General features: G+C 46.1%; 1 protein-coding gene across 3 annotated transcripts in view; it reads right to left on the minus strand.

Annotated features, from left to right (window-relative positions):
• ACOT11 (acyl-CoA thioesterase 11) overlaps positions 1-24,254 on the minus strand; it is a 437,309-nt gene that overhangs the window by 203,796 nt on the left and 209,259 nt on the right. For all 3 annotated transcript variants that reach the window (XM_078670317.1, XM_078670310.1, XM_078670324.1), the window contains one exon: positions 17,187-17,242. In XM_078670317.1, the coding sequence (XP_078526443.1) occupies positions 17,187-17,242 (56 nt within the window). The remainder of the gene's footprint in view (positions 1-17,186; positions 17,243-24,254) is intronic.

Below are 24,254 nucleotides of genomic sequence, written 5' to 3' on the forward strand. Positions count from 1 at the left end.
GGCGAAGAGTCCCTCGTCGAGCAGCCCAGGACGCCCGGAGAGAGGAGACCGGCAGCCCAGGACGCACAGGAGAGCCCTGTGAGTGGGGCTCGTTGCGAAGGGGGGGGGGGAGTGCAAAGAGGCAAATTGCTGGTGCCGCTGCCACCCCCCACCTCCTGGACATAATCCCTGCTTTGGGGGGCAACATCATTTTTAGAAGTCCCAGGGGGACTTGGGGGCCATTTTCGTGACTGCTCCCACATGGAGGGGGGACTATTGAGTTCTGGGACCCCCGAGAGGGGCCCTGAGATCGAGCGGCCACAGTTGCCAGTGGGCCGCTCCTACGACTTCATAAGTGTGGAGAGGGCCAGAGGGGCCCGTGATTTCGCCCTGTGTTTTGCCCCACAGTGCTTGGGGCATACTTTTTTAAGAGCCTCTGGGCTCCAACGTTGGGGGCATTTGTGTTTAAGAGTCCCCCGAGTGGGGCTCGCCAGCAGTGGTGCGAGAGCGCAGGCAGCTGCAACGTGGGGCATATTTACTTTGGGGCACATTTGTTTATTCCTAGAGCCTTGTGTGGCTCTATTGGGGGCATACTTGTTTCAGAGCCCCGTGTGGCTCCAACGTTTGGCACATTTTTGTCCTAAGGGCCACTGAGAGCCTTTGCCGCATTTTCCCCTACCTCACACTGCCCAGCAAGTAGTGGGCAGCTGCATCGTTTAGGTTCCTCATTTTTCTAGGGGACATGGTCTTTGGGATTACACAGCTGCCCAGCAAGTAGTGAGCAACTGCCACGTTTAGGCCTGGTCTTTTGCGTTGTTGCTTGTGGCTGCGTACGCAGCCAGCCCTGACTTTTGGACAAAGGGCGTTTGAGCCCCAAGGAAGGCCAGTGGCCAGTATCTAATGTGATTTCTGTGCACTGTGATTACTTACTATGTTTGTGATGATGATTGCCTAATGTGATTTATGTGTTATGTGCAATGCCTTTATGCCTGTGATACCTCTAACTGTATTTTTATGCTTAGGAGGTTGTTTTGCCTAGTACAGTTTATGCTAGTGAGTTTGTTTCCCTGCGTAATCTATGCCTAAAGTGATTATTATTGCGTAGTGTGTACCTACCTTTTACCAGTGGTTACTGGTTGTGTTCTACAATTGTTATTTTGTGCTACAGTTGTTGTAAGTGCTATTTCTACTAAGTGCCGATTCTGACAGTGGCCCACGTGGCCCTGTCCGGTGTAAATAATCCCCTGTAAATACTGCCCAGTGCCAGTTGGCACAGTGTATCTGTGTGATTATGATCTAATGTGTTTATGGTCATACAAAGGCTATTTGTTATATAACCTTGTGTGGAGTTCCTTTTTGTGCTGTGCCGAGTGTGTTGCTGTTGTGTTCGCATATAAAGACATTTAAACATTTATTATTGCCCTCTCGACTTCAGAAGTAGTTTTAACTACTTTTTGGACTGCATCACAACCTTAAACCAGTTTTAACATACCTAAAATATATTATGCTTCCTCCAATTCAGCAGCATTAGCTCCGTTATTAATTTGCATATTCTCTAGACTCCTATTCAGAACACACGGCCTCATTAAGATGTTGGGCGGTCGGACCGCCAACCACTATCGCAGCAGTTAGGAGACCGCCCGACAAGCAGTTGTGGTTCGACTGCCAAATTACTATTCCTGCACCTCCATGCACTGTGTGCCATGCACAATGTGGTGCATGGCACATGGTGCATGGAGGCGCAGTGCACCGTGGACCACTTTATAGTGGCCCACAATGGAAGGGGCTGTTTTTTAGACATGAAAAGGCTGTCAGAAAGGGCTATCGTGATCCCAACGTGCACCGCCTCCATTTGGGTTTCTGATTCAGACCACTGCCCTTACGGAATCACCGATGGTGGTCAACCCGTGACCATTTAGGGTCCGATCACCTGGAATGTAATCCGGCGGTCGGACCAAAGGGCTGTCAGTTGGTCGAACCCCCACCGACGGCCAGTCGGTGGTGGTCCGAGCGACATCGTAATAAGGCCCACTCTGCTGAACCACTTCCATGCAATCTCTCCCACACCATACTTCTGTTAAAAAAGCAGTGAATGGGAAGAGAACACACTGCTGGATGGAGGAAGATGCAGTAATGTGACGATGCGCCTACAGTTATGTGCTAATTAATGTGGTAACAGCATAACAGACATTAAAGCCTATCAAAAATGGTAGGTATTGTCCCTTACCCTACTTAATGCATCCACACCTGCGGCTCGTGTTCATGTAACAGGTGAGGGCTAATAGCTAGCATTACTGTCCTAAATTTTGCTTTATTCTCTCTTGCATCGTAGGATTTCATACGTCAGTATAATTTACTTATGAACTGAGAGCTCATTTTAAAGAATGTTAAACAAAACACAGTCAACTGTTTCTCTGTTGAGGCTTGCTGTTCCACATTATTTAGGACTAATGCACTGATTAGAAGTTAGGCGGAATTGCCTTCAGAGATTTCCAGGGACTGAAATTAACAACTAGTATCTCCACATGGATTTACACCTAAAATGAATTATACCCTTCACAATGGGAAATAACCGTGCAGATACAGAATTGCACAAGTCTGCAGGTTATCCTCGATTCCAAGGTGGTAAGTGGGAGCTGTGGCTTCCTTGTGAGGCGAGGATCGTAGGGTAGGGAAGAATAAGTCTGGCAGGGGGGTGGAGCACTGCCAAAGAAAAAGCTTGGCTGGGACAAGGGGGAAGATTTCACTGCTATTTAGGAATTTTGAGCAGGTCAAATAGGGTCCAGTGTTCCAGCACCCAGGAAAACCAGGCGCTGGAACACGGGCTGATTCGTGATCAGGCAGCGCAGTGTCACACCTGCGAATATCACTCTGTTTGACTCGTAATCAGGCCCTACACATTTTGATATGAAGTACATACATTCAAAAACATGTCTCTTTTATCCTGTGCAGTTCACAATAATTAAGCATTTCGAGGAGAGTTTTGGCTACACGGACTAACACATTCAAACAATGTCGTATAGTTTGAAGAGACACTTTTGGTTGACTAATGAAGATGGCCGCCTCTTCTGTGAATATGGTGATCCAAACATAACATTCTGCAATCATGTCTTTCAAGACAGTAGCCTCAAAGAATTTGGTTAGAGAGGTTTACTTTTTGGATGTCTATTGGGGTGTGTGATTCTCTCACTGAGCTCCATGCCGGCAACTTCCAGATTTAAAATCCATCTGAGCTGGACCTTCCAGTTCAGACCTCTTAAATTAAGGTCCGCTGCTGATCATCTGGGGTAAGATTCTTTGCGAAATCTGAATTTGTTGATTTTTTCTGTTCTATGTGGACATCTCTGTTGCCCCATGACCCGGTCTGCACTTCAGAAATACTTTAAATAAAAGCTTCTAGTTGAGTAGGTTTTTGCTAGGTTGTCCTCTGTATATTGCCATACAAGTTGTTTTGAAATGTCATACAATTCATCAACTGAAACAGTACTTGAGGAAAGACAACACCGCCTTCTAAAAGGAAACACTTTCTCTGTTACTTAAATGATGCATAAAGACCTGCATTTGACTGTAAGTAGTGAGAGCGAGCTTTTAATTCTCTCCCACATCGCTTGAAATACATAGAGCAAATCCAATGCACCATTAGCTTATGGAAAATTCATCTATCACTGTTATGTCATCTAAAAATTGTCAATGTGCTCTCAGCAAACAAACTGGGGTGAAGCTCTACTGTAGTGGAAAGTTCTCCATCAATGCCAGACTCAAAGATGACTGTTCAGAGGACTGGCGCTGCTACCGGACCTTCAGGATGCAAGTGTGCAACCCCTGATCAGGGAACTCAACAGTAGTTCTGAGCCACTGACTAAGCTGTGAAGCAAGAATTCCTTCATAGTCCACTTTTAGTCAACAACACATAGAATAGTAAATATTAGGACCCCCATCCTTCGAAAGTCACATGATGCAAAGTGCCGCTGACTAAAAAGCTAGGACTGACTGGATGTGCGTTGCATGACTGAGTCACATTGCAGCATGGGAAGGTGGTGCCAAACAGGAGAGTGATAACTTTCCATGCCTGTTCCCCTCCTCACCGCACATAGTGGTCTGCCTCTTCTTCAGGTCTGCACTTGCTGTATGGGTCTGTTCATTGCTAGATACATTTACCTCAGCTCATTCAACCAACGTTCCGTCATGAGCCAAGGGTCTTTAACCACTTTAAATTTTGCTGAGCATTCAGTTTAGGTTTATTTAACATTACTATCAGCTGAGAGTATAACTTAATTGGTATTCAATCTGCCCCTTCACAAGGCTTTTCTTCATTGCCACCCCAGAATGTTTGCCTTTTTTCTGGAACCTATTTTGCGGGTATTAGGACCTTGTGATCTTTGACACTGTTAATCGGATACATAGTGGGTGTGGGCTGGCCCTAAAAACTAGTATTGGTAAAACAATATTCCCGCAATTGCTCTATTTACCGTTCTTGGAAGGCCATGATAGATGGCAAAGAAAATGCACCACTGGGAAAGGATTTAAATATCCTATGTGGGCTGCAGAATGTATTTACACCACCCGGGTTGTGTAAATACATTCTGCAGCCCACATAGGATATTTAAATCCTTTCCCATTGGTGCATTTTCTTTGCCATCTATCATGGCCTTCCAAGAACGGTAAATAGAGCAATTGTGGGAATATAGTTTTACCAATACTAGTTTTAGGGCCAGCCCACACCCACTATGTATCCGATTAGCAGTGTCAAAGATCAATATATATATATATATATATATATATATATATATGCTAGTAGCAACACTTTGCTCTAGATGGCCTGTAGTTTAAAGATACATTTGTAACCTATGATCAGGAAAAGCACATTGGCCATGTAAGAAAACCTAATTTTATACTTTAATACGTCTTCCTTGAAGGGTACCTTATGAGCTGAAAGACAGGGTGCGTAATACCTTAAAAAAATTGCACCCTATATTTAGAAAAAGTGCCCTCACATTGACTGAAAGACTAAAACCGGTTTTGCTTTTATTTCCATCTACATTTTCTATAGGACAAGGCTAGGCCTGTGATTAAAATATTTTATTTCATATCTCCGCCTTGGAAAAAGCTAGCACGGTCCTTTAAAGTTTTTTCTTGCACAATTTTTAAAATTTGATATAATAGTGAAATCACATTTTGGATAAATTGAGTGGAAAAGTAACTTTAGGATGCCCGAGCCAGACCTTGTTTAAAGCCAGTTTGCCACTCATCACACTTCCAGTGATTAACTATCTGGGAGTGGATAGGCACAGCTGGAAGAAGCACAGGGTGGCCTTAAAAATACATATTTTGACTTGGAGAAGGCAGCAAGGGCTTCCCTTATTCATTCCCAGGACTTACTTAGACCACCAGGATCTTCATAGTGGGTGGGAAGAACCTAAATAATCTAAATAGATAAGTGGCCAAGGAGCGGAGGACAGTCTGCCTGGTACCCAAAGGGTTGTATGATACTGAAACAGGGGTTTCTGGAAACCTTTATAGGAAGTGCTGCAGAAGGAGATGGTGAAATGGGGTGTAAATGTATAGGACATTTAAAGGACTCCATGCTGCAGTCTCACCAATCCAAAGTTCAGGCCATAAAAGCAATATTTTTCAGATCCTTCACAAATATTTGAATTCCCTTCAGAGTTCTAGCAAGCATTGTGGGTCTTTTATCTTCTTCAATTCAAGCAGTGTTCACAGGGTCCCTGTACTATTGAGATTTGCAGAGATTAGGAAAGGCTTGCCTTATTCGAGTGGAATTCTCGAGATCAAGACACATTTAGATCAAGACACATTTAGAGCTCCAATATTAGTTAAACCACCCAGAAGCCGGGAACAGGAGAGTCCTATTTGCTTCCATTGCAGATCTAGTATTGGAGAACTCCCAGAATTTCAGAAGAGGATGCAGAGTACATACAAAGCTATAGGGCCCAAGGAACTTCTAAAGTATAACCCCTTCGCCGCAGGCTAATTTCCCCGCGACGCGGGGGAGGGGGCCGCGCGCGGTGCTCATGACGAGCTCGGCATGCAGCATGGTGGCGCTGTGCTGATGACGAGCTGAGTTGTCATGACCACGCCCATTCCAATGGAACGCCCCGCACAGCAGTGGAATTATCCCCGCGTGGGCGTTCCATAACGGTCATGACGAGCTCAGCTCGTCATCAGCACAGCGCCACCGTGCAGCATGACGAGCAGGTATCAGGGAAGTTCTGTGAACCCTTTTCACCAGACATAACTTTAATTCTAAATGTCCTAGGTTTTTGGCCAGTCACGGCAAAACCCACAGAACTATTAACATGTTCAACAATCTCTGCAAATCACCTACCATTAAACTGTAAGATAACTGTTGAATATCCATAAATGTCCCGATATTTAAAGGGAGTACACTTTAGTAATCATTCTCTTACTAAGTATAGTCAGTTTGTGGGACGTTAATGTTTTAATTTGTTCATTTCCTGGCACAAAAATTCTGATTTATCTTGGAAAATGCTGTCAGGGAAATTAAATATGTTACTTTATTTAGTTTTCATTGAACATTTGTCTGATGTTACAGTTCTAGAGGTCTCATTAAGGCAATTTACTCCTTCTGGAGTTTATTTTACCATTCAGAGCCTAACAGAAACAAATTTGGTATTCTTACTTTCCATACCAACCTGAATTGTGTGTAGAAGGTGGTCTAAACTTTATGAGCAAAACACAGTAATGTGAGAACGACCTCCTCTTCTCAGATGTTAAAATCCTTCAGAAAACCTTTCAAACCAGTTTTTTACTACTTGGGCTCAAATGGATTCAGTCTTTGGTAGGAGTTGATACATCAATTTTTGGCATACATTCTTCTAGAGGAACAATAACTTCCAAACAATTTGGTCTGGGTCCAGATTGTAGGAGATACTCAGATTAACATATTGGTCAAATGATATGTTTTTTCACACTTTTTAAGACAAATCCTGTGTCCTCTCCTGCTTCTTTCGTTCTGAACATGCTTTAAACATGTATAATATGAGCCCCTGGTGTTGCCATAAAATGTCGTTTTTTGATATTGTCTTAATGAAGAAAAGTTTGGATTTTATGAAAGACACGAAGGTGAGTATTAAACTGCCTCTTGATACCTAAAAGCTCACAAACCATGGTTTTGTTTTTCTTGGACTGCATTTTCCTCAACCACAGATGTTGCCTCTTTGCCTTCAGCTACAAGTAAAGGGACATTTGTCAGAATTTTCTCAGTACTTATTTACCTTATTGTTTGTTATTTCCATAATTGTTCTTCTTCTTTTATTTCACAGTACTTAAATTCGACCCCCCCCCCCTCCCCCCCCAAAAAAGGGTTGCTTACTGTAAGTCAAAAGAATTGTGTGTATAGCTGGTCTCTGATTAGTGCATTTTGTTGTACCATATTGGCCAATGTGTCTATAGACCTTATAAGACCTATCATTTGTTCTGGTTTCTTGACTGTTGCTCCTTTGATTAAAGCAAGGAAAGAAAAGTATAACACGCTGGTCTCTGACTTTAATAAAATGTAGATTTTCCTTCATTAAGACACTAGGAAAATTGACATTTGCTTGAAACTGAGACCTTGCTCTTCATAGCCTGGCAGTAATTACAGCATATACAAGTGTCAGGAGGTAGAGGTCTAGTTAATGCCTTACAGTGCTCCTGTAGTGTAGGCACTAGAAGTTAGGTACCCCTGAGATGGTGATTAGAAGTTGGGTGCTCAACTGAATTTGGGGTCTAAGATAACCAAGTAGTTCCTACATTCCAGAAAACCTGTGTGCAGTTTGGAAAGTCGGGGACCTGCATTGGGGTGCAATTTCATTGACACTGCTACAAAAGTCCAAGTTCCAAGAAACTGGACTGCTGCCTGGCATCTGATATGCAGTCTAGATACTCAGGTAAAGTGCCTAGGTTGCTGGGGCCGATTTCAACTCTTGGTGCTGTTTGGCAGTTACTGCTTGGGTGCAGTGTGCCATCTTCAGCTACTGGATTACAGAGACTCTGGGCACAGATTAGCAGCTGGTCTGGTGCAGGCACAGAGGGCCAGAGAGCAGATTCTGGGGTGTAGAGACCACAGGTTTGAGTGTTTTACGCAGATCTTGGAAAGAAGCAACTCCGTTCACGGATTGGTCCAGGATATACTGGTTCTCATTTGACTAGTGTGATCTATAAAATCTACTTTCAATGCAACATTTTGCTATTTATTTGTTTATTTAAAATGTTTGGGTGGAGGGGAGATTGACCTAAAGACTCCTGTCTGCCTATGAACTTCGGGCGAATGTGACAGAGGACATCTACTAAAGAAATACACACCATTTGCTAGTAAATCTTTAAAAAATGTCTGTTGGAGGGGAGGAAGGCATCTAAAACTCCATTCAAATTTTGCCTTTGAATTCGATTAGATTAAATAAGCTTTATTCGGTTAAAGTATAGCAACCATAAAAGCAAATGTACATGCACAAATATTAAAATCCAGTTACAACTTCATAAAAGGCGAAAGAAATACAATCACAGTTCATAAAACATTAAAACACCATACTTTTCCTTGCATGGATTGATCGTAAAATGAATATTGCAGCATAAAAACATATCTCTGGCTTTCTTAGTGTAAACAGTAGACTCATAGCAGCATTGGCGGTTATGACATGATATTTTTTAAACGGAGGTTTTAAATAAACAGTTTGGAAATTCAAATACAAATCGCATCAAAGGAGAAATTGTAAGGTGCTTTGTGCGGTATGCCCATCACATGGTCTCTGTTTCATACTGGGAAACGCTATTAAATCATGGACACGGCCTAGTCTCATTCTTGTTAAAACAAAGCTGTGCGAGGGTCTCGTAACTACTGATAGATAGGTTTGAAAACCATCAGAATATATATACGAATAATAGTACGGATATGTAGTTTGCTTCCCTACAGATCTCAATCTGCACTCCTTATGAAACAGAAAGGTGTTCTTTATCTCCTGTTTGGACAACCCTGTTACTTCATTTGGATTTTCCAAGATCATGAGATTAAATAGATCTTTAAAAGCATTAGCTATGTATTTGAGCCAAGGGATCTTAAAACAGTTGTCCAATCGCAGACAGTCCTTGATGATAGATTTATTAAATATCGTCTCCTCTTTTGATGGTCAAGAATGATTTGCATATGGTCAGGTCTAAACTGGGGTGGCATTGTGAACAAAAGAATGATGGATTTAACCCAGATCTCTTGACTGGGGATGAATGTTTTGATTTGTTCTGCATTCCGTCCATCAATTGTGTGTCTTTTGCTTTCTCGCCCTAAGTGCACCAGGTACGCCCAGACGTGGGTCCTGGGCTCACCGTGCCACTGGAATCAAGCTATTCTGGCTGAAGAGGGGTGGAACCCCGAAACCGGTCCTAGGATGCTTGTTTCCGGTCCAGGGAGGACCTGGCTTGGCAGTTCGGGCTGGACTGTTCCCATGAGGCACAGGGTCAAGACTGATTTGCATATGGCTAGGTCTAAACTGGGGTGGCATGGTGAGCAAAAGAATGATGGATTTAACCCAGATTTCTTGACTGGGGTGAATGTTTTGATTTGTTCTGCATTGCGTCCAGCAATTGTGTGTCTTCTGCTTTCTCGCCCTAAGTGCGCCAGGCATGCCCAGACGTGGGTCCTGGGCTCAGTGTGCCACTGGAATCAAGCTGTCCTGGCTGAAGGGGGTTGAAACCCCGAAACCAGTCCTAGGATGCTTGTTTCCGGTCCAGGGAGGAACTGGCTTGGCAGCTCGGGTTGGACTGTTCCCATGAGGAACAGGGTCAACACTGATTAGCATCACGCCAGGTCTAAACTGGGGTGGCATGGTGAGCAAAAGAATGATGGATTTAACCCAGATCTTTGACTGGGGGTGAATGTTTTGAATTGTTCTGCATTCCATCCATCAACTGTGTGTCTTTTGCAATCTATTTGCTGTGTCATAAAGGCATCACTGTGGTTACAGGGATCATTTAGCTAAGCCTCAGTGTTGAGAGACAAGCCATTGTTCTACCATCTTAGCTATTATTTGTGATTTATTACATTATTTGTGACACAAAGGGATGTACAAAAGTTCCCCGGGAAGAGTGACAGAGAGGTGTGTGTGTGCTAGTGAGTGGGGGGAATCCCCTAGTTGGAACTAGAACCCTCACACACCCAGCAAGCTAGGTGTCATGCTTCATCATATGGGCTCTGCTCCTCGTCAGACTGGCGCTGCAATGTCTGACGGGCTCCCGAAACCGGGGCTCTTTATCGGAGATCTTTTGTTCCCGCCATATGGTGCATGTGTGTGAGAGGGCCTGGGGAGTGTGGTCGTGACGTGGGTTTTAAGTTAAAAAAGGTGAGTCAGTCCACATATTAAATTTATTCTCGTAGTAGACTCCCTTGGTTAAAAACAAAGAATGGTGGTGTGGGAGGGGAGAGACAATGACCCCAGTACTACTAAGGTCAATTGGACTACTACCCTCAATTATCGGTCGACATGTTTCTTGCCTGATGGCAATTCTTCAGGACCTAAATAGGATCGTACCACACAGTGAAAATACTAGTGACAAATATATATACAAAAGTGAAGGGTTAAAACTTGCAGGTAGGTATATGACCGTGTTTCAGTCAGTAATACCAAGATGCAGGCTAGTCAGTCCTGCTGCAGTTTGCAAAGCCTGTGGAAATGAGATAAGGTTTTTTTAAAACAAACATAGTACAGAGCAGCTGCATTAATAAGATTAACACCCTGTAAGTATAGTGAGCACACACACACCCACAATAACTGTGCTAGTTAAAAAACCGAGCATAAATGTTGCTAGCAGTGGCAAACCATCGATGTGATAGATTAGTACCAGCCATTGCATGTATCGGTCGGATTAGGCATGAAGAAACAACATAGTACAATGCTGTACAGTCTGAGGAGTATAATCAGGGGAACCTTACCCTAAACCGGATCCCTGGTGGACCTCTCAGTCTGCTCCCGTGGGACTGGCTGGGGAGGTATAGTACCTATTTTGCAGGAGACAATAGTTTCGTGTACAATGTATAGTCTCGTTGCAATATTGTTTGGGGTGCTGGCAGGTAGGTGTGGACTTACCAAATGGCCTACAAGACGAGGTAAGGTAGAGTACCTCCCTATTAGCCCTGAGCACTCGAATCCTCCGGTGTGTCTCCCACTGCCACAATCGGCCAGGGATACACCGACCAGAGGGGCGAGAGCGGACATCCAGGCCAGCGCCCGCAGTCCCCGCGCTGAGCCCCGAACTCCGCGTCAGAGGACCAACGCGAGCCGGCAAAGCAGCCGGGCAAGGTGGCCGCGCCCGCCCCGCATCTATAGCTAGGCGTGCTGCACCGTAGTGCAGCGGGAGACGGCCACCCGGAGAGTCAATTACTCCTGGGATATAATGGGGGTTGACGGAAGAGCTTACCTGGTCAGGCGTTGTTGTACCATGGCGTCTACCTTAGAAATATTCTCACCTCCGGCGGCAGCAGTCCAAACGGTTTCACCTACCCCACGAACAGCGTCTAGGTAATGACGCAGAGCAGCTGGTGATGCTCTCTCTGCGCGGACGATATTTAAGCGCCACAGAGGTTGTCTGTTGCGGCGTCGTTCTCCATTGAGGGGCCGCCCCCACCCAGGACAGCGCATGTGCAGTGTAGAGGGCGATTAGCTAGGAGTCGGGCTGTTGGCTATGGCTGCCATATTGGAGTGGTGACAAGTTACAAGGAAAGCAGGATAATGGCTATACCGTACAAAGGATTGTGCGGTGGAACAGATAACTGCGAGTGTCCATATAGCAAGGTTTAAAAATTATCAATCGGACTCTGCTTAACCCGGAACCAGGGACTTCCCCCACTCATCACTGCGCATGTGTGTAAAGCGCGACTTACTAGGAGAAGGTCTGGTGGCTATAGCGGCCATCTTAGAGGGGTGGCGATTAAATGGAAGTAGGTAGGGAAGTAGGATGATGGCTAACCTGTTTGCAAGGCTGGGCAGCAGAGCAGATGACTGCGAGTGTCCAAATAACCAGGTGGTGAATTGTCAACTAGTCTCCACAAAACAAAGAACCAGTTATAAACATACCATAACTAGTAGTGGACATTGCATGAGGTAGGGTCACAGGGTCATGTTCCTAGAGATACCCACGGGACAGAGTCATTCAATCCAACCAGGTCCAATCGAAGACGATGGACCCATCTTTGTTCAATCCTGAACAAGGCTTTTTTGGAAATGGCTGGGTGGGCTTCTAACACCAACCAAGTGAGACTGTCTGCCGTGTGGTTGTTTTGGGAAAAATGTTCGTATAGTCTGGTATGCGTTTTATGGCACCTGATGTTGCTCTTGTGCTCTAAAATCCTTACTTTTATGTGCCTCATGGTCATTCCTATGTAATTTTTGCCGCAAGGGCAAGTGATCATATAGACACATTTGGTGCTGTTACAATTGGTGTGCTTGCGTAGTTGCCACCGAAATGTGTCAGACAATCTTACTTCTTTACATTGGGATGTCTGAGGGCATGCCGCACATCCTCCACAGGGAAAGTGGCCTACCACTGGGGGAAGATCCCACAATCTCCTCTGGTTATCACTGTTGTTATGTCTCGGGCGGGTGTGTATTAAGGCATCCTTCAGATTAGCAGTTCTCTTAAATGCGAATCTGGGTTTGGGAATTTCTAACCCTCCCAAGTTGATAATTGACCAATGTTTATTTATAGTTTTTTTGAGGAATGTTGAGTTGGGAGTGAACGAGGTCACACACGTTATCAACTCGTCTTGGACTTTAGGGTGTTCTTCCAACAGGTTTGACCTAGGGTTATTCAAGGCTCTTTTCCGTGACTGTTTTACTAGTCTGGTGGGATACCCCCTGTCTTGTAGTTTGTGTTGTAGCAGGGTGGCCTCCCTTTGGAAATCTACAGTGTCCGAGCAGTTCCTTCTAATGCGGAGGAATTGGCCAAAGGGCAGGTTATCCCTCAGGGCCCGTGGGTGATGGCTCTGGAATAGTAGAAGGCTGTTTCTGTCAGTGCTTTTACGGAACAGAGTCGTGCTCAAGCCGGTAGGGTTGAGGTTAATGCATAAGTCCAGGAAGGGGATGGTGGTGGTTGATATTGTTTCCGTGAACTTAAGGTATTCATTTTGGTGGTTGATCCAGCTGCAAAATGCCTCACAGGTCCTGCGATCACCCTTCCAAAAGACCAGGATGTCGTCGATGTACCTGCGCCACAAAGTGATGTTTTCACGATAAGGATTGTGTGCAGACTGGATAACTCTTTCCTCAAAGGTTGCCATGTAAATGCATGCCAGGCTTGGAACAAAGGTAGAACCCATAGAGGTGTAAAGCGCCTCAACATCCATCGTGAGGAGGAGGTCCACGTCTCCGTTCCTTTTTTGCAGACAAACCAGAACAGGACAAAACAGACACTGGTCTACGCAAGCCATCAACTTTCACACCATCAGACTCGATGGTTCCCCCAGAAATCCTTGCCTTTGAAAAAGCAGTATTGAGGAGTCTAGATAACAGACCTAACAATTCCTCTTACACGAATTTGTCCAAAGCTGGAAAACAGGCTGTGGTTGAACTTGGAAATGATACCAGCATAGTGATTAAACAAGCAGACAAAGGTGGGGCTACTGTGATCCAGAATCATGTTTATTACGACACAGAATGCAGACGCCAACTTGCTAACATCTCCCACTATAGACCACTCAATACTGACCCCACCAAACGACTCACCACCATCCCCTTCCTGGACTTATGCATTAACCTCAACCCTACCGGCTTGAGCACGACTCTGTTCCGTAAAAGCACTGACAGAAACAGCCTTCTACTATTCCAGAGCCATCACCCACGGGCCCTGAGGGATAACCTGCCCTTTGGCCAATTCCTCCGCATTAGAAGGAACTGCTCGGACACTGTAGATTTCCAAAGGGAGGCCACCCTGCTACAACACAAACTACAAGACAGGGGGTATCCCACCAGACTAGTAAAACAGTCACGGAAAAGAGCCTTGAATAACCCTAGGTCAAACCTGTTGGAAGAACACCCTAAAGTCCAAGACGAGTTGATAACGTGTGTGACCTCGTTCACTCCCAATTCAACATTCCTCAAAAAAACTATAAATAAACATTGGTCAATTATCAACTCGGGAGGGTTAGAAATTCCCAAACCCAGATTCGCATTTAAGAGAACTGCTAATCTGAAGGATGCCTTAATACACACCCGCCCGAGACATAACAACAGTGATAACCAGAGGAGATTGTGGGACCTTCCCCCAGTGGTAGGCCACTTTCCCTGTGGAGGATGTGCGGCATGCCCTCAGACATCCCAATGTAAAGAAGTAAGATTGTCTGACACATTTCGGTGGCAACTACGCAAGCACACCAATTGTAACAGCACCAAATGTGTCTATATGATCACTTGCCCTTGCGGCAAAAATTACATAGGAATGACCATGAGGCACATAAAAGTAAGGATTTTAGAGCACAAGAGCAACATCAGGTGCCATAAAACGCATACCAGACTATACGAACATTTTTCCCAAAACAACCACACGGCAGACAGTCTCACTTGGTTGGTGTTAGAAGCCCACCCAGCCATTTCCAAAAAAGCCTTGTTCAGGATTGAACAAAGATGGGTCCATCGTCTTCGATTGGACCTGGTTGGATTGATTGACTCTGTCCCGTGGGTATCTCTAGGAACATGACCCTGTGACCCTACCTCATGCAATGTCCACTACTAGTTATGGTATGTTTATAACTGGTTCTTTGTTTTGTGGAGACTAGTTGACAATTCACCACCTGGTTATTTGGACACTCGCAGTCATCTGCTCTGCTGCCCAGCCTTGCAAACAGGTTAGCCATCATCCTACTTCCCTACCTACTTCCATTTAATCGCCACCCCTCTAAGATGGCCGCTATAGCCACCAGACCTTCTCCTAGTAAGTCGCGCTTTACACACATGCGCAGTGATGAGTGGGGGAAGTCCCTGGTTCCGGGTTAAGCAGAGTCCGATTGATAATTTTTAAACCTTGCTATGTGGACACTCGCAGTTATCTGTTCCACCGCACAATCCTTTGTACGGTATAGCCATTATCCTGCTTTCCTTGTAACTTGTCACCACTCCAATATGGCAGCCATAGCCAACAGCCCGACTCCTAGCTAATCGCCCTCTACACTGCACATGCGCTGTCCTGGGTGGGGGCGGCCCCTCAATGGAGAACGACGCCGCAACAGACAACCTCTGTGGCGCTTAAATATCGTCCGCGCAGAGAGAGCATCACCAGCTGCTCTGCGTCATTACCTAGACGCTGTTCGTGGGGTAGGTGAAACCGTTTGGACTGCTGCCGCCGGAGGTGAGAATATTTCTAAGGTAGACGCCATGGTACAACAACGCCTGACCAGGTAAGCTCTTCCGTCAACCCCCATTATATCCCAGGAGTAATTGACTCTCCGGGTGGCCGTCTCCCGCTGCACTACGGTGCAGCACGCCTAGCTATATATGCGGGGCGGGCGCGGCCACCTTGCCCGGCTGCTTTGCCGGCTCGCGTTGGTCCTCTGACGCGGAGTTCGGGGCTCAGCGCGGGGACTGCGGGCGCTGGCCTGGATGTCCGCTCTCGCCCCTCTGGTCGGTGTATCCCTGGCCGATTGTGGCAGTGGGAGACACACCGGAGGATTCGAGTGCTCAGGGCTAATAGGGAGGTACTCTACCTTACCTCGTCTTGTAGGCCATTTGGTAAGTCCACACCTACCTGCCAGCACCCCAAACAATATTGCAACGAGACTATACATTGTACACGAAACTATTGTCTCCTGCAAAATAGGTACTATACCTCCCCAGCCAGTCCCACGGGAGCAGACTGAGAGGTCCACCAGGGATCCGGTTTAGGGTAAGGTTCCCCTGATTATACTCCTCAGACTGTACAGCATTGTACTATGTTGTTTCTTCATGCCTAATCCGACCGATACATGCAATGGCTGGTACTAATCTATCACATCGATGGTTTGCCACTGCTAGCAACATTTATGCTCGGTTTTTTAACTAGCACAGTTATTGTGGGTGTGTGTGTGCTCACTATACTTACAGGGTGTTAATCTTATTAATGCAGCTGCTCTGTACTATGTTTGTTTTAAAAAAACCTTATCTCATTTCCACAGGCTTTGCAAACTGCAGCAGGACTGACTAGCCTGCATCTTGGTATTACTGACTGAAACACGGTCATATACCTACCTGCAAGTTTTAACCCTTCACTTTTGTATATATATTTGTCACTAGTATTTTCACTGTGTGGTACGATCCTATTTAGGTCCTGAAGAATTGCCATCAGGCAAGAAACATGTCGACCGATAATTGAAGGTAGTAGTCCAATTGACCTTAGTAGTACTGGGGTCATTGTCTCTCCCCTCCCACACCACCATTCTTTGTTTTTAACCAAGGGAGTCTACTACGAGAATAAATTTAATATGTGGACTGACTCACCTTTTTTAACTTAAAACCCACGTCACGACCACACTCCCCAGGCCCTCTCACACACATGCACCATATGGCGGGAACAAAAGATCTCCGATAAAGAGCCCCGGTTTCGGGAGCCCGTCAGACATTGCAGCGCCAGTCTGACGAGGAGCAGAGCCCATATGATGAAGCATGACACCTAGCTTGCTGGGTGTGTGAGGGTTCTAGTTCCAACTAGGGGATTCCCCCCACTCACTAGCACACACACACCTCTCTGTCACTCTTCCCGGGGAACTTTTGTACATCCCTTTGTGTCATTAGTCTGTAGGACGAGTACACTGGACCCCGTAAAATATTGTCCTAGCTTTGTTCCCCTCCTTGTATTGATGATGATTATTACATTATTTACCACGGTCAGAATAACCCATACAAATTACGTGTATGGTAAAGAGAATAATTTTAAATGACTTATTAAATAGTTTCTTTTTTTTATAGATTTCGTTTTCCCTGCGTCCCAATTAATGTCCCTTAATATGCTTTCTTGAATTGTACCTGGTATTGAAGTCAGACTGAATAGACGTTCATTTTTACCTACGCCCGTTTTTAACTTTTTGAAGAAAAAAACCAGTTCATAAACCCTTCCTCCTCAAATTCCTGGTACTCCACCCATTACAGGGACCAATGATTTTTAAAAATAAATAAATTGAGGCAACCTCATAGATCCAAATATCCATCTCCCAATAGCCTGTTTAAAACACTTACCGGTCTAGCCTAATCTTTTTTCTTGCATTTGCTTCACGATATCTCCTTTCCCCGTCCTAGAAAAAAGGAAATACATGGTCACTTTAGAACAACGAGGAAGTGAACTATTTCGTATTCACACAGTAAATCTTTTATTTCACTGAATTAGCAAGGGATATTTTTTATGGATGAAGGAAAATATAATATTTAAAAATTAAATAGGACTATTAAGTCTACATGTATCCGCATTTCTGAATTATAGTAAAGAATAAAAGAAAAATACCAATGGTTTAACAGATTAAAAATGCAGGTGCACATCGACAAGCAAAACTTTCTAAATTGAGAATATGATGACATTTAGATGAGTGAAGGAATTAACAAATGTGAGATCACAGCTAGCTACACAATGCTTTATCGGTGGAATACACAATCATCTCAGAGCCTCATTCTAACTGCCCTGCAAATCCAAATTCGGCAGTAAGTTTTCGTTTGTGCCCATTTTCCAAAAGCTGGATCAATCACGAAAGCAAACTGTACATTTTGAATTTGGACACCTCAGGGCCGTGGAAATTTCACAAACTGCAAATACTGGACTGCACAGTATTTACCAGGTGCCACTCACCACCCAGGATTCTGCAGACATCTATTGGAATGGGCACCTCATAAAGGATTATCTTCAATAAGCAGTAGAAACCTAAACTGTACCAAACAAAGCTCTGAGTAGAGGGCATCCAAATGACCTTGAAAAGGAACCTCACAGGATCCAACAATGCAATGCCACAATGACTCTTCTTCCTAGTAACATGATTGTTTTGTATTTACTAATTAAAAAGAAAAAAAACATTTTATTGAAATCCACTGATCTCAACGCCCACTTGCACCTTGCAGCCATGTGCCAGTCAAGGTAAGGGAAACTCAATGACCATTTTGAACTGACTTTTTTACAAGATTGCAGTGAAGATTGTAGAGAGAGGGACCCTTGTAGAAAGTTTTTGAGTAAACAGTCTGGTACGGTCGTGCATGGATTACTTACCGGTAATTCTTTATTACCCTGGTCCAAGACTTTCTTGTCCTAGTCCCTCTGTAACTGAGGATGAAGCCTCCTCCCTAGACAGTTATACCTTGAGCTGCTGATCGAAAATAAACTCTAAAATTAGATCATGCCCTACTTACCTTTCAATGGTTCATCAACAAACTTCATTCAGTTTTATAAATAAAACCTTAAAAGTCATACATACCTCAATAAAACATCTTCCAGGTTACAGAATGACAAATATAATAGGTCCAAGTTAATCTAAACACAAGATAAAAGTACATGAGTTACAATGCAGAACTTAATCGCAGCTTGACCGGAGTTTGACTGGGAACTGTAAAAAAATTAAGCGTATACAAAACAGAGTTATTAGAGAGGAGTTGTAAAAAAAAAATAAAAGCTGATCTCACCCTCCTAAAACCCACTTTTTAAAAAATGGGAATAATAAGGAACTTTCTAGGAACAGCATAAAAATTACAAAACATTAAAAAGTGCATCATGTCCTGACGAGACTCACCGTCGCAGCCACTGGGCATGAGGCACTGTCCTCCACGGGGGTGCGCAAAGAGATATAGGAAAAGGTCAAACCGAAAACAAGTCAATAGAAAATGATCATGAATTCTTTTAAGCCCTAAAAGATCTGGTTTGGTGGTTGGCATAGTCCTCAACACAATGTACTTAGGTACACTAGGTTTACGCAGCTCTTTTTAACTCTCTTTCACAGTGGCTCCTTCTTAAAAAGCACTCTTTGGCCCAAACAAGGTCCCTCTTATATATGCGGTCAGGGTTAGTGAATAGTTCTACTCTGCCTCGCCTGGAGAGGACGACTCTTATGTACTGAAGCCAATGAACGCGCGAGACATGGTCAAGAGTAAGACAATCCCGTAGGACGTCTTTGCTAAGTGTGTTCACTTGCTTAGCCCAGATCTTTTTTTTAAAATTTCTTTTTATTAACACACACAAATAAAACAAAAACAAAAGGGTACATTGGGCGGCATCCAAGCATACAATAATTGTTGTCACATCTTCCAAGTTACAGAATACAATACAAATAATATCAAAGAGTTCAGGGATCCTCCGACACTACATGAACTTCCCGTGTAGCGGGGGAACACAGATATCTCCTCTGTAGCCGTTCCAGGCCCTCCAAATTTTCCCGCCACTTCCTGGGCCTACCCCTGGCCACATACACAGATCGCTCTCTAAACATGCACCAATCCAGGTCCTCCATCCATTTCCCGATGTGTGGGGACTGGCTAGCCCCTCACAGCTGGGCGATATTGCGCTTGGCAATAGCACATGCCAGCGTGACCCATATCTTTCCGTGAGAGGTGAGATCAGTTGGTTCCCAGACATTCAAAAGACAACGGTGCGCCTCCAACTCAAGGCCGACGCCCCACACCTCACGTGTCTTATCATGAATTGTGGTCCAATACCTCCGGATAACAGTGCAGTCCCATAATATATGCATAAACGTTCCAGCCTCACCGCATCCCCTTCGACACTCTCCACTCGCAGCCAAACCCATTGGCAAAAACGTGGGCCCGTAACATAACAATGATGAAGGACCTTCAATTGCACCAATCGGAGTCTCATTTGTATAGCAATCCCCCTTGAAGAAGATACGGCCTCCCTCCAGTCTTCATCATCTTGGACCAGACCGTCTGCATTCCATTGCTCCCTAAGAGCCACGAGCGGGTCGTCCGTGTGATTAACAAGCTTTTTATAGATCAGGGAGATCGTTTTTGTCGGAAGATGGCTGTCCAACACCCGATCCTCCAAAGGGGAAGCCTCCGGGGGTGCAACTCCCCGGGGGATACCCACCAGCAACGCATGTCTAATGTGTAGGTATCGAAACCGCTCGCTCTCCCGCAATTGATGCCGTTCCTGAAGAGCCTCAAACGTAAGGATCCCGTCCTTGTCTCGCATATCCCCCAACTGTGATATCCCAATGAGGTCCCACCTCTCAAAACCTTTAGTCTACTATAGGCTACCCAGGTGCTCAGCATTCCATAGTGGCGTGGCCAAAATTATTTTCCCATCCCATTTAAGGGAACGATTAGCCTCATGCCACACCTGAACAGCTACCGCCGTAGGCCCAACCAAGAGAAAGCGCCCCTGTCTGGCATACAGTGCCCTAGAGTACTCGCTGCTAGGTATCTGACCACGATCCATAGCGTATCCGGGGTCAAGCGGCGATCCGTAAATTGCATGATTGATTACCGCTAGCTGGGACGCCCAGTAATACGTCCGGATATTTGGCAGGCCAATCCCCCGTCGTACCACAGCAACGTAAGCTTAGAAAATGCAATTTGCGGCCTACCATCCCAAAGGAGCTGCCGCTGGAGAGACTCAATCTCCTTAAAATAAGATGGGGGTACCGGGTCCAAGGAGTTTTGGAGTGCGTACAGGAAGCGGGGAAGAGCCATCATTTTCAACAGGACGGCACGTCCTAGCAGGGAGAGCGGCAGCGACTTCCATCGCACCACGTCCCTCCGGAACCTAGCCAGTGGGGGCATCAAGTTATTTTCATACCTCCTCTGGGGGTCTAATGGCATGAAAATTCCCAGATACCGAAATCCCACCAACTCCAATCTGACCGGGCAACCCACAGGGTCGGCGGGGGGATCACCACTTAAAACAAAGAGAACGGACTTCGCCCAATTAATGGCAAAGCAAGAATACCTCCCAAATACCGCTAGGACATCCAAAAACGCAATCAAAGAATTCCGGGGGGTGGACAAATATAATAGAATGTCATCCGCGTAGAGTGATATCTTGTCATCCCACTCGGACGTCCACCTAAGACCCCTGATCGACCTGTCCCAGCGGCTCGAGCGCTAGGGCAAATAACAGTGGAGAGAGAGGACATCCTGTCTGGTGCCCCTCCCCAAGGGAAAGTCAGCAGATCTGTGATTATTTACCACGACTCTAGCCAGGGGATCGGAATATAAGAGGCGGACCCAAGTCGCAAACTCCGGACCAATGCCCAACTTACTCAAGACGGCAAAGAGATAAGGCCCTCGACTCTATCAAAGGCCACAGTGGCATCCAGTGATAATAGAACTGTTGGCTCGTGTATTTTCGATGCGCCACCCAGGATCCAATGCAACCTGCGCAAATTAAGGGCAGTATTGCGGCGGGTCATAAAGCCGGACTGATCCGGATGGATCAGTGTCGTAATGACCTTAACCAGTCGAGTCGCGAGCAATTTTGCTAAAACCTTCGGTTCGGCCTTCAGGAGGGAGATCGGCCGGTATGAGGAACACTCCGTCTTTGGTTTACCTTCCTTGTGCAGGACTACAATATTAGCGACTCGCTAATCGTATGGAAGCCGACCCCTCTCCCTGCTCTCGATGAGCATATCCCTAAGGAAGGGAGCCAGTTTGTTTGCATACACTTTATAGAGCTCTATGGGGAGCCCATTAGGGCCAGAGGCCTTCCCAGAGTGAACCCCTCTAATGGCCTGCGCTGCGTCACTTGGTCAGTCGGGAATGGGGAGTCTAGGTAGTCCCTATCTTCGTCGAAGAGGGTGGGCATTGGAATATCACGGATCATATCTGCATTTTCGGACTCCGTGTTCCTGCTTTCAGCCGCATACACGCCATGTAGTAACCAGCGAATTCTTCCACAATCTGTTGTGGATCCGTTATTTTATCAGGGTCGACGGTATGGAATACTGGTACCAATCGGGACGCCCACTCCCCTTTTCCAGCCATGCGATTAACTTCCCAGCCTTATCACAATGCTCGTACACCCTACTCTGGGTACCCGCGTGCTGCAACTTCGCCCTATCCCGAGCCAGACTCCTATACTCATCCCTGAGGAGGCGGAGGCGGTGCATTCCCTCCGAGGTGGCGTCAATCAAAACCTCCCGTTCCAATGCCAGTAGGTTGCCTCCACCCTGTCAACCTCAGCTCGGCCCTTCCTCTTCTTCCCCGAAATAATCGACAGCAATTCCTCTCTAATGACAGTTTTATAAGCTTCCCACAGGGAACACTTTGAGTCCACCGTGCCCACATTGTCATGAAAATAGCTATCGGCGATCCGCACTATCTCCCTCTTAGTGTCAGAGTCCCGTAATCGCCAAGCACTGATGGGGGCAACCCTAGCCGCGTCTCGCCCGCCAAGGTCCAAACCAATCAAGACCGGCGAGTGATCAGAGACTCCCCTATCCAAGTGCCGTACTTCCCGGATCCAGACTGCCTGCGCCGCCGACACCAATACATAATCTATCCTTGGGAGGGAATTGTGCGCCGCTGAGACATGTGTATATTGGAGTTCACTGGGGTTTTTGAGCCTCCACCCATCTATCAGGCCAGTAGTTTCCACAAAATCAGTCAGCCACCTCCGGGACGGCAACAGAGCCCGAGCCGGGTGCCTATCTGTCTCACCATTCATCACCGCATTAAAGTCACAACCAACAATCAAGACCCCAACAGGCAGCGTTAAAAAGAGCTTACACAAGTCACGGAAGGTATCAGTCTGGAGGGCCGGTGGGACATAGACGGACAAGAAGGTGACAGTTCTCCCCTCTCATAGCCCTAAAATTCCAACATACCTACCCCTATTATCGGCCCACGTGGCCTGGACGGCCAGTGGAAAGGAATTCTTGACCAGGATCCCCACCCCTCTCGACCCAGTAGTAAAACAAGCATGAGCGATCAGTTTGTATCCCCCTTTGTGTAGTGCCATACAACGCTTTCCCATGAGATGAGTCTCCTGCAACAGTACCACGTCTGAGGAGTGTCTCCGGATCAACTGGTCAACCATACTTCTCTTGATCTTGTCCCCCAGCCCGTTCACATTCCAACTGAGTGCGGAAATCCCAGTCACCCTTCTATCGGAAGACATTACAATACCATGGCTTTACAGGATCGACTGATGACACCCAATGTGAAATAAAATGACATACAATAAACACTAAACAAACCCCATACATGTGCCTCCATCCCCCCTCCCTGCACCCCTGCACACAGCTTGCGCTCATCCCCAACTAGCAGTGTGCCTGTCACCCCCAACTAATCTACAAAGAACTAAAAGTAGAAAGCAGAGGAGGACCTACCAGCGGGCCCATCACCCCCAGCACCCACCTCTATGTGGATATTCCTGCACATTACAAGCGCCACAATAAACATTATAAAAACATAACTGCAGGAAATCTTATCACTTGCCCCCTTTGAACAGACCCCCGACCAACTGTCTGCAGCCCCCTATTAACCTCATAATTAACAAAGTCATTGTTCTTCGGCTTCCCCTTGATCACGGGACTCCGGTTCCGGCCGCTGGACACCCTCCAACCAGTCCGCAGCCACTTCAGGGTTATCGAAAAAACAGGTTTTCCCGTTAAGATCCACTCGAAGGCGGACCGGAAACATCATAGTGTACCTCATACCTTTGTCTTTCAGTTTCTTTTTGATCGCCAAGAACCTCTGCCTTTGCTTCTGAACCGCCTGGGTAAAGTCAGGAAAGAACAGGAGAGTTGCATTCTCGAACTCCAGGGGATCCGCGGCTCGAGCCACCTGCAGGATGGCATCTCGATCTCGAAAATTAAGGACTCGAGCGATGATTGGTCGTGGATTTGCCCCGACACGAGGCCTACCACCCGAGACCCTGTGAGCGCGTTCCACCGTGAAGAAATTACTGAGGCCCTTAGGTTTAAGATGGTTGAGGATGAGGTTTTCTACAAACAGATCTGTCGCCTGGCCCTCCGCCTTCTCCGGCACTCCCAGACATTGTTGCGCCGAGCCAGCCCTTCGTATTCATCAAGCCGACGGTCAGTAGACTCCCTGGAGGACTTAAGATCACGCACCTCCTGCTGCAGCTGGTTCACATCGTCAATAAGACTTGTTGTTGTAACTTCCCGCGACTTGACTTTCTCGTTTGCCTTAGAAAGGTCCGCCCTAATCAGCCCCATTTCTATCGAGACCGTGTCCAGCTTACTATCTAGAGTCTCCATTTTCTGGCCCAGGGAGGTCCGGACTCCCGTGATGGCCGCCATGAGATCCTTCAACGTTGGTTCTTCCCCCACAGGAGGGTCTTCGGAACCTCCACCC

This window comes from Lissotriton helveticus, chromosome 1_2 (genome assembly GCF_964261635.1).
Source record: "Lissotriton helveticus chromosome 1_2, aLisHel1.1, whole genome shotgun sequence".
NCBI classification, from domain to species: Eukaryota; Metazoa; Chordata; class Amphibia; order Caudata; family Salamandridae; genus Lissotriton; species Lissotriton helveticus.